This window comes from Ammodytes marinus, assembly GCF_949987685.1.
Source record: "Ammodytes marinus genome assembly, chromosome: 8".
Lineage (NCBI taxonomy): Eukaryota > Metazoa > Chordata > Actinopteri > Uranoscopiformes > Ammodytidae > Ammodytes > Ammodytes marinus.
In genome coordinates this window covers 15,135,695-15,146,964 of record NC_137212.1, presented here as the reverse complement: position 1 = coordinate 15,146,964, position 11,270 = coordinate 15,135,695, and the positions used below count along the sequence as shown (strand labels likewise).

Below are 11,270 nucleotides of genomic sequence, written 5' to 3'. Positions count from 1 at the left end.
GTTTGAAGTGAACTGTCTCCTAAATAACATCAAGGGAGCTCTGGACTTCCCACGGTTGCATATATTTCACTTCTTCCATCTCTTTGGTGTACTTTGGTAATATATTGTAGTCCTCACAGAGCTGACAAACATGGATCTGTTGTTTGCGGTTGATGTCACTTCACAGGATTTCTGGGAACCGAAATCAATTCATCAAGCTGCTGCTTCTTGCTGCCATTTTTGGCATCGCAGTCAGTGACGCAGGTTTCCCCCCTATGAGCCCAAAATGTCTTATCTACAGATGTGCGTACATGAAATCTAGGACTTAAGATGTGATGAAGTACTGAATGTCTTCAGTGTGGGTGGTTTCCTTTCAAGTGTGATTCAACAGCTCGAAGAGACACAATAAGACTTACAACAGCCCCTTTGTTTATGTTGAAGACGTTTTGTTGTTTTAACTGGTGATAGCCCTTATTATGTAGAAGTGAATGGTATTTGATAAGACATATTTGTCAAATAAACGCCAAAAACCCCAATAAACACATCATAACCCCTCATTCCTCCACTTAGTTGGGTGGTCAGATAATTGTATCCCTGTTGAAGTCATCAGATGGGGATGTGTTCTAAAAATAAAAATAAAAGGGCCTGGCTGACTTAAGGGAGCTCACAGAAACACTGAAAACATGCACATAATGATGATGAGGTTTCGGAGAGTTGAACCACACACAGACAGGAACATGATCCCACCACACAAGTCAATGCCTCCCTAAATCCTGTTTCCATTTAGACCAACACTTCCATATAATCTGAGCCAGTCTTCATAAATACTTCTTTGTGGTTAATAATATGATTACATCAGCATTTGGCCGAGATTTGGGAGGTGGTAGGCTGCAAGTAAAAAAATAACCGGCCTACAGAGAATTCACAACTTCAGTCTCATAGTAGAAATGTTATTGACGGTTTGATTCATTAGGGTGTCAGCTAGCTCATTTGACCCCTCAGGTTAAAAGGTGTTCCGCCTAACACCCAGTCTAAATTGGATGTGGCGTATCGACTTGTTACGCTTACTGATGCTCAACTCACAGTTACCGCTTGCGTTAGTACAAGCAGGATGGTCGAAAAGGAAATAAGCGATAGAGATGTACAATGCAAACGGATTTTAATGGGTTTGTCGGTTACATAAATGACTGATCTTGAGTGGCCCGTTCCAAATCAAGCGTACACTTGCACATTGGAGGAGATGTGTGACTACCATTGGGGAAAGCAGGAGGGAAGTGCCTTAGTGAAACCTTTCACTCAATGCTTTGACTTGATTTCAAACACTGAATGTACAGTAAAGGTTGATCATTACGCAGTACTCTGGCCTACTGCAATAGCCTTCAATTGACGCTATTAAAAACCTTTAACATTGTAATTACTGGGAAATTTTGCTTCAAATGAGGCACGCGTGAACCAAACAATTTATTAGGGCAATCGTACTTTAGTTAGTCTCAAGCTTGAGGGATGCGATTCCTCTCCTCAGGCATACACTTCAATAATATCAAGTTATAGTCAAACAAAAGACGATATCCAGTTTTCATTCTGCTGCTGCCACCGAATACAAACAATTGTATTCATCATTTCTAAATATATATTATTCTGTTATATTGTTTGTTCTTCATTAAATGATTAAAAAAAAATTCTGAACAGCTTCTCAAATCTTTGAAGAGAAAGAAGAGAAAAATATTTCTGACTTTTGGACAGTAGGTGGCAGCATTAGCTTTTTGCCTGTGTGGGTCTGGTTAGTCTGACTGATTAAAATGTATTAATACGCATCTAAGTCTTATACAGAGAATACTAGCCAGTTAGAATCAGGAAGTTACTCATACAGATTACAGATGCCTATGAACTAATGACGATGATATATAACATTCCATATAGACACTGTTCTGTGCATTAAAACTGGGAATAGACAGGTTTTTTTATAGCAAGGTCATACAGAAACATCCTGTGTTCTGCTGTTTTTTCCTGCAGAAACTTGTACTATTGTTATCTCTCTTGACAGAATAGGACCAAGCCAACAAAATTAAAAGGAAATGTATACAATCATAAAAACAAAGCAGAACTATTATAAGATAAATAAGATACAACTTGTGTTCTAGTAAAATAAGCATAAAAAAGATTATCATGTAACAATTGTGTTGATTATTCACAGAGTGTAACATCTGTATTTGTTCTAAAAAGTTGTTCCCTGATAGGTCAAACTGTCTGTGCGCTGAATCTCAGGTGTCACCATTGAGGACGCTCTGACGACGATTCAATTTTTCTTTGGATGCTATTGAAAGACAACAGGGAAAAGAAAGATTGAGCAATGAAATGAATAAATCGGTACAGTGCATACATCCAGTAAGCAGCTGGTTGACTCTTAATGATGAGCTGAGGGGCAGGATGCCAAAATGATTGCTCTGGATGGCAATTTTAAAAGCAGATTAACAAAAAAGGGTCCCCTCATAGAAAAATAGGTCACTGAAACACTGCATGCCCAGCAGCGACATTAAAAAAAAAAAAAGAAAAAAAAAAAGGCACCAACCCCATCGGTGGGAGTTCCAAAAATTATTAAGCAACAGCAGAGTTTGTTATTCAAAGCTAAACTCCTTAAACCGGGACACTTGAGTGGAAATTTAACCGCCTGCCCTAATCTGACCTGCAGCCCCATCCAATGAGACGCGTCACCCATCAGTAGTGCCTTTCCCCCCAGGCCCACAGACAGTCATTAGAGATATTCGTCTCCATTTAATTTCTGAACCCTGAGGTGGAGGAGGTGCAGGATGCCATTCAGGATATGGCTGCATGAGGTGGCAAAACAAAAAGGGGTTCTGGGGAAGCTCACAATTCCCTTCTGATAGCAATCAGTGGCAAATAATCTAAAACCAGGACAGTAGAGGCCAGTTCAGAAAGTTTGAATGAGTGTTTTTTTTTTTTTGTACTGAGAAATGTACTGAGAAAACACATGCTGCTAACAAATCAAATGCAAGCATGTTTAAGATATAAAGAATATAGTGCCAGAAATTTGCTGACCACGTGCAAATGGAGAAATATTCCAAATGGACTGCAGCTGATACAGACACCTCACAGTGCATTGTGTGGGATCATGGGAGGGGGTTTATGTGATGGGTGAATACGCCACATCCCTCTGCAAAGTGCATACTGCACAACACGCTGCCACAGCGTACCGAAAACTCAATCCTGTAAGTGTTCTGGTCTAGCTCTTCTGAAACATTCCCAAGGAGGTAGTTGACACTTCTTCTCAAATTCCGACCTTTAACAAAATTCCTAAAAATATATCCCCTGGAAACTTGAATGCACTTGTATTTATTTTTAAATAAAACACACAAGGTTGCAGGTTGTGAGTCCACAGGACATTCCACACCACTCTAGAGATAAGGCATAACCTTGCATTTGTAAAGTACACAGAGGCAGGTGGTGCATTAATCCTATGATTAATCATTAGAGTGCCACACGTGTGGCTTCTGGATCTCCTTCAAAGAATTCAAAGCATAATGTCGAGAGGAGGAAAGTGAGCTGGGTGAAGTACAGAGAATGCAGGGCCTAAGCATGGACATTGTAGAAGAGATATATTCCATGGAAAAACTGACCTACTGCCTGAGGACTAAAGCCGAGATCTGTGAACACCATTGGGGAAAAATGGACTGCATATAAGAAAAGGGATGGTTTAGGCTTTTATATGGACTGAGAAAGGAAAACGGGGAGTAAAGAAAGGGTATTGAAGGTTTTCAGTGTGGAGTAGTGTCAACCCCTGTGTTGTTCTTGATTAAGTTTTTATTTTTATTTTTGGCTTGTCGGTCCGTTAATGTTGCTGTCTACGTGTTTTTGCAACTTGATTGAAAAATAAATAGTTTAAATAAGAAAAAAAAAACACCAATCAGGGCTGTACAGTGCGACAGTTTTGATCGCATTTGCTACTGAAATTGATCACGTGCGATGATGAATACAACTCCAATCGCACTCGTGCTAGTGTTGCCACCCGTCCCGTTTTTCCCAGAATTGTTCTCTTTTTTTCACCAGCTGTGACCCGTTTTTTGGGGAAAATGCCAAAACCTCATTTGATTTCCTTCCTTCGTTCAGTAGTTAAGGCCGTCTCACACGGGCCGAGGAGTTTGTTGCGCCCGCTATTGCATCGGAGAGGCGGGCGGGCAGGGGCGGTCTTAACGATCTCGGGGCCCGTTTCAAGACCCTGTGTGGGGCCCCACACTTTTTTTTTTTTTTTTTTTTTTTTTTTAATAAATAATGCTTGTGCATGCTGCCCGCGAAAATAAAAAAGATTGTGGAAACCAGTTGGTTCATAGACGGATTATGAGATAATGGGCCCAGACTCTTTGTACCGTTTTAAAGTTAAATGCATCAGAGCAGAGGAACATTTTAATCAAATCCTGAGCTGCAGAAGGAACATTATTTTTCTTAAACAGGCACTCTTTACTCTGCAACTGTGAAAACAGTACAGTAGATTGGTCTGCAGACTCATGTTATATGATGGAGGGGCCCATTGCAACATATACAGGGTGGAAAGCTACTTTTCATGAACAGTATAGAATTTACACATAGCAAGCTTATTCCTGTTTGTGTGTGGGGGGCTTAGCTGTCCCTCATGAAGCCCCTTAGACAGAGCTAATAATGCTTTTGTTTTGCACTTGCTTTTCTATTTGTCACCTAGTTGGGGCCATGATGATTTATTTCCTTATATTTAGGCTATTCCTTGTTGGACCCTGTTATTGACATGAGTGACTGAGCTCTTTGACAATGCAACATTTAAAGTTACTATCAGTATTTCTGGCTTAGGCCCCCCCCCCCCCCCCCCCCGAGCCCTTGGGCCCCTGGGCATGGTTGCATGCAATATTATTCTCAAAGTGCACCAGATTGATGAATTTTACTTTAAAAGGTTGCATTTTTTTCTTCCGGGGCCCCCCTACAAGGTCCAGGGTCCCCACCCACCTCAGTCTCCCTATTTAGCCTATACTGTAAAAAGCACTGTAGGTGTGTATGGTTATTATAGGTCATTACACTGGTCAGTCTGAACTGGTAGCCTAATAATGGCCGAGCCCTCCGCCCCACACATTCAAGTGTCCCTTTTTTTCCTAAATCCAAGGTGGCAACCCTAACTAGTGCGACAGCCTGCCAAATTGCAATTGGCAGGTTAGATTATTTTGTCTAAATTGCAATCAGTGCACCCCTATTAATTTTTCTACAATTATTACTGCACACACTAGGAAATAATAGTAATTGAGAATCTCAAATGAGACCAAGATGACATGCTCAAAGGTAATTAGAGCGAAATGCAAGGGTTAAGGTTATGCAAGTTTTCGATCCTACTTTGTGTGCTACCAAATTTATTTTTGTGCTACTGATTTTTTTTGCTTGCTAGCACCAGTGCTACCACTTTAAAAAATAAGCGTACAGCCCTGCCAATACATGTTTGGGAACAGAGACTTGTCCATGTTAAAATGCAGTCCCATGACCACAAACAAAGAAATGACGGGGTGTGCACCCGTCACACTCACAAGATTCAGAGCCTAGATAATGTATAAAAATATAGGCCTGATGTCACACTTTAAATCATTTTGAGTCGGCCATTTTAAGTCGGTTTTTCGACACAAGGAACCATCTTTGTTTGGAGGATCTGGTACCCCCCCGTCCCCCGGTGTTGGGTGTCACTTACAGCAGCAGCCAGCGCTTGCTCCACATCTTCAATGATGTCGCTCTCATCCTCCAGCCCCACAGACAGTCGGATTAGAGTGTCACTGATGCCCAGGACAATCCTCTCTTTTTCAGGCACAGAGGCATGAGTCATAATTGCCCTAAAATATATGATAAGAGGACATTGCCATAAGATGGTATCAGTATGTATGAGCCACATAGAGAAAAGAACATCCAACTGTTAAAGGGAGATTAGAGCAGATTGATAGGCTTCCTATTGGAAATGAAGTGACTCAATTCAAATCGAGCCTGATATTTTTTTCTTGATCTTTGCTGCCCCCTTGTGGTGCCATTTCTTTTTTACATCACATCTTTGATTACAGTTATTAAATCACATTAAACTTCAGTCTAAATTAGTTTTTAGTGCCGTTGGATACCAAAAATCTACACTGTAATAAGGTAATGTATGTGTAATAACTGTTTGGACTACACATCTGCAGGGATACTTACGGATGTTCTGCTAAACTTTCATAACCCCCGAGACTCTCAGCTATCGCAAACAACTGAAATAAGAAGAAAACAGATATAATAACGTGAAGGGCCTGAAAAATAAACTCATACAAAATATGGTAAGAAACAAAAATATGGTGTAGAATCATACATAACAGCAGGAATCATTACAGAGCTCTGATCTATAAAAGCAAAAATACATCCGGGTCTTCTTGAGTAAAGCATTTCAAATAATGGTTAAAAAAGCAAAAAGCCCTCACCAGGAAATGCCAGCAAGTAGGACTTTAGTGCTTTGCTGAAGCACTCTCTTGGTTGTAGTATGGTAGTAGTGTTATTATTACTTTTTTTTTTTTTTTTTTTCATTCAACTGTCCCGTCAGTCTGGGACTCTGATCTAGTCTTGTTGAATAATGTCCCTTCCGTCTGAAAACACGACCCATTTGGAAAACAGAAAACCGACCCAATTTTATATGGCAAATTACTTTGAGGTTACTGAGGAAGGCGCTAGCATGCTCCAGTTTCCCCTTGATGTAGAAGGTGATCATCCCCGGACAGCCGGTACATTGTTTCTTCATCACTTCGTACTGGGGGTGAGAGGGCAGGCCTACACCCAGAGAGGGAAAGTGTAAACATAGTTAGATGGTGATTATAGGATGTTTGTACTTCACTGATGGCATGAACAAGCGGAGGTACACCCTTCCATTGGCGATATGTCAACTGCATTGCACACATTGAAGTGAAGTCCGTACTTGAGTATTTTAAATTAACAGCAAGCAAGCAATGCAAATGAACAAAGTGTGTTGTGTGTGTGTGTGTGTGTGTGTGTGTGTGTGTGTGTGTGTGTGTGTGTGTATATATATATATATATAAAGTTAAATCTCTTAGGCAATAGGAACTTAAAATTACTCAAATTAAACAACTCTGTCCACATTTTCACTTCATATTTTTGTCACTTTTTCTAAACATCATGAAATTATTATCCTCAGATGTTGGCTAGTGCTAAAAAGTGGAGAATACACACAACATGTCTCAACAATGTGCTGTTATGACACATTGATTAATGATTAATGGAGGGTTATATAATTTAGTCGTGCTTTTATTGCGACACCGCAGAGAGAAAGAGAGAGATCACCTGGGAAGATCACACGCTCCACCCTGGGATCGGCTTCTAGAAACTTGGCTAAAGCCATGGCGTTCTTGAAGTGTCGCTCCATCCGCAGGTGAAGCGTCTTCAGTCCTCGGTTGCACAGGAAGCAGTCGAAGGGAGACGGTACACTGCCCAGTGCTGAAACAAAACAGGGTGAGGCAAACAAGAAAAGGCATAAACACGTTTGTTCTCTTGAAAAGCTTCTGAAAGGAACATGTTTTGGTAGTTAAATGAGTGAAAGCCGGTCAGGTTGAGTTAACCCGTCCAACACATCTGGTGTATACGAATGACTGTTCCCTTTCTACATAATACATACAGTATATTACGGGTACAACCAGTCACCCGACAAAATCTTTGCCTCTTAGATAATTGCTTTCAACCATACATCCCAGTATCAAGACATTTAGCAGTTGCCCACTCTACAGTATATCTTGTGAAGTATGTCAAGGCACAAGGGTGGTGAATTCAATCGTTCTACCCACCGTTTTGCAGAAACTTCAGTCGCTCATCCAGGTCATCCCGGTTCGTCGAGACCAGACCCATTACCACATCACTGTGACCTGTCAGATATGGACAGCAATTTAGAGAGGTTGATATTTAATTAAGCCAAAATTATATGTTTTGGATCAAAATCATTTGGGGGGGGGGGTCAAAAAGTTCAATTTCTTCATGTCCATTATGCCATATTGTTAATAAAAATATTAAACAAAAAAATATATGTATATTTTGAGGAGTCTTTTGTTATATTTTAAGAGACCACCACAATGTAAGTTATGAGTAGATTGCAGAAGATGAACATGTTTTAGCTTTGCCCAATTGCCCACACATAAAGTGACCATATTTCCTTGCAAACTTACTGTTTGGGGAAAGCTTGGGGGAAGATCCAGCCCAAACATTTTTGTGTCTTAAAACCTGTTAAGCTGCTTACTGGAAAATGACTCCTTTTTGCGTTTTTCTTGCTTCTAGGCATTTCTCCAAAACAGTATCAGTGTTACCGGCAACACAAGCACAAAAAAAATCGACGAGAATAGGGTTTAATCAGTTAGGTCTGAAATATTTTGTGGGAGCTATAGAGCGATCGTGCCTACCCCATGCTCTGTAACCCGGAAGTCCCTGGAAAATGACTCCTAACCAAAACTGTACCCTTTTTTCCACCCAACAGTAGCCACAACACTGTGATGCATTTTTTAAAATTATTCAGATTATAAAAATGTTTAAGGGCATTTGAAAATGTGCATAACTTACCGTTCATGTATTTGGTGGCTGAATACATGCACACATCAGCTCCCAAAGCCAGGGGGCGCTAAGAGACAAACACACAAGTTAATCAGTGACTTTTTTTTCGCCACCTGAACTGGAATTTATTGCAGGAAACCATTAGACTGACGATTGAAAACTCAAAAGGGTGTGAAAGTGCACATCCTTCACTCTCACCTGGAAATAGGCGGACATGAAGGTGTTGTCCACGACCACCACAATGTCTTTGTTGTGTGCATGGACCAAATCGGAACAGACTCTGATGTCAACTACCTTCATAGTGGGGTTGGTGGGTGTCTCGATCCACACCATCTGCACCAAGTAAAAGACAATGTCATATTACTCAACACTCTATTAAAACCAGACATGAAGCAGCAACTTTTGCGATGTAATGTTCTTTGTCTAGAATGTACCCACAATGATAGAAACCTGTTGGAAATACACAGAGAGCACATGATTCTTATCCGAATATCCTTTGCCTTACTTTAGTGCTGGGCTTCAGAGCAGCCTTCAGCTTCTCTGGTTCTGTACAGTCAGCAAAAGACACCTGCAGACCAAGTTCAGTAGCAATTCTTTGGAAGTAGCGGTTGGTGCCTAGCCAAATTGAGAGAGTGAAACTAAGTCAACGTTTCCACAAAAAAAAACAACACATGCCACTAAAGGTTCGAAACCAACTCACAATATGCTTCCACTTTCAGACCAACTGTCAATGTGTAGTACACATAAGAATAGCGTTACATCAGCCAGGTTACAATGGGGAGTCTCACCTCCGTAAACGTCATCCATGCACACGATGCTGTCACCGCTCTTCAGCATGTGAGTGATGGTCACCGTGGCTGCCAGCCCCGATGCAACAGCAATGCCTGCAGGGAGGACAAAAGCACAAAAAAGGACCAGTGACCGGAAATCCTTTTTCATGACAGAGGTTACCGAGGCTGGACTTTGCACACAATCCACAAACCATTACGATTGATGATCTGTCTCATTAAATACAGAGTTGCTAAATACTTCCTTTCTCAGTGAAACATGCCTTGCTGTATTAATTCTTACTTACAATGCTTTGCTCCGTCCAAAGCAGCCACAGCCTTCTCAAGACAGTTTCTTGTAGGGTTTCCACTCCGGCTGTATTCATACCCCTAAAGAAAAAAAGGAAAAATATGGTTATTTTAAGACACTTCAGTTGCACAATTATCAACAGCTGTAATAACACAGTGTTCAAACAAAAAGAGGAATGAGTCATTTGATGGAAGGAGGTTGGAGGGCAGACTGGTTTTACCAGTTGGGTTAAAATTGGTGTGTGGACAAGACTTGTAAGGTAAGGATGACAACCTATTGTTTTTATAGAGATATTGCTGTCGGGTTTTAAACCAATAGGGAATGGTTAGAAAATACTGCTCAATAGTCACTGTTACATGGTGTGAGAAAACTAAAAATATGTTCTAGTTTAAATGAATGTAGAAATCCTATCCTTGTATTTAGCACTTGTAAAAGGTAGTTCATCATAGAGTACAATTGAGTACAGTATAAAGGCTTAACACAGTATATCACACATTACGTTAAAACTAGACATAGCCTTTGCTGGGTTAAATGATCTGGTGAAACCTAAACGGAATTTGATCTCTGATGATGCTAACTCTAATGTTACTGTTTTGTTTAGTTTGAATCTCCGCATTTGAAAATTTAAAACAGTAAAATAGGCCTACTAGGCCTATATAATGTCACAGTGACTCAGCATGTATTGTGTCTATTTAAATAACGTGTAATTATATTATTCTTAAGAAAGGCAGGCTAGTTGCCTTATCTTTCTTTTTTTAAAGACCAACAACAACTGAATGTTGATTGGTAGCCCACCCGAGTCCCCGCGCGTGACGAGAAAAAAAGACCTGCCTCACGCACGTGCATACCGTAGGACCATTCATCACCCCTCCGCCTTAAATAACCAAGGCTTACGAAACTACTTACGGCATGGTTTCCTGGTCCAGTCTGCTTGAACGTGGTAGACAGAGATATCGGTGGAACTACAGCCATGGATTTCCACTGCTCCGGCTCCTGGCCGACATGAATCGCCTCAGTGGCGAAGGATTTGTAAGCAGGTCTGAAGCCGGCGTACAGGTCGCTCTGCTCGCTTTGTTTTTGAGTCTGCTCCATGGTGATGCACTTCCTCAAGTGTGTGACACTAAGTGAACTGAGAATGAGTATGCATTATCGATATATATGGTGAAGGGGAAAGGCATTGAACGTAGACGTTGACAGCACTTGTCCCCGCGAGCCAATCAGCGCTCACTAACAAGCAGAGGGCGGTGCGGATTGGTGGTTCTGAAGGGGCGTCCATGCCACGTGAGCCGGCTTATTTGCGTTCTTTGTGCGTGTACTACTCTCCAGGATTGTGATGTAACGTTTCCTGTAGTTTGAGTAATAGAGTTTGTCATAAGAGTTGACTCTTGTTCATTGCATGTTTGAACTAGTTTGAAGTTGGACTCCATCGGAAATTGTGAATGTTTTTAGTTAAGAATCTTATTTTTATGTTGTACAACTGTATTTAATATTGAACTTGTATTTTGTATTGTGTTTTATGTGTAACTGTGTTCTGCTGTCCATCTTGGCCAGGTCTCTCTTGAAAAAGAGATTTTAATCTCAATGAGACTAACCTGGTTAAATAAAGGATAAATAAAATAAATAAATACTTC

The 11,270-nt window shown here is 40.7% G+C and overlaps 1 protein-coding gene across 1 annotated transcript; it reads right to left on the bottom strand.

The window, feature by feature from the left end:
- Positions 1 to 1,121: 1,121 nt before the first annotated feature.
- Positions 1,122 to 10,788, bottom strand: cth (cystathionase (cystathionine gamma-lyase)). The gene is made up of 12 exons (XM_080033032.1): positions 10,546 to 10,788; positions 9,638 to 9,719; positions 9,351 to 9,446; positions 9,068 to 9,177; positions 8,761 to 8,895; positions 8,572 to 8,629; positions 7,809 to 7,886; positions 7,312 to 7,464; positions 6,662 to 6,783; positions 6,181 to 6,233; positions 5,693 to 5,831; positions 1,122 to 2,293 (listed from the first exon to the last, which is right to left on the bottom strand). Exons 1-12 carry the CDS (start codon positions 10,729 to 10,731, stop codon positions 2,276 to 2,278), a joined length of 1,230 nt encoding a protein of 409 aa, XP_079889158.1. The 5' UTR covers positions 10,732 to 10,788; the 3' UTR covers positions 1,122 to 2,275.
- Positions 10,789 to 11,270: the final 482 nt, after the last annotated feature.

Bases quoted from the DNA above. Each gene is read 5' to 3' on its own strand.
- cth (XM_080033032.1), bottom strand. From the start codon at position 10,731: ATGGAGCAGACTCAAAAACAAAGCGAGCAGAGCGACCTGTACGCCGGC. The intron at 8,896-9,067 runs GTAAGGCAAAGG...TACTTGGTGCAG, and splicing joins CTCTGAAGCCCAGCACTAAA to ATGGTGTGGATCGAGACACC. The intron at 7,465-7,808 runs GTGGGTAGAACG...GTTTTGTTTCAG, and splicing joins ACTGAAGTTTCTGCAAAACG to CACTGGGCAGTGTACCGTCT.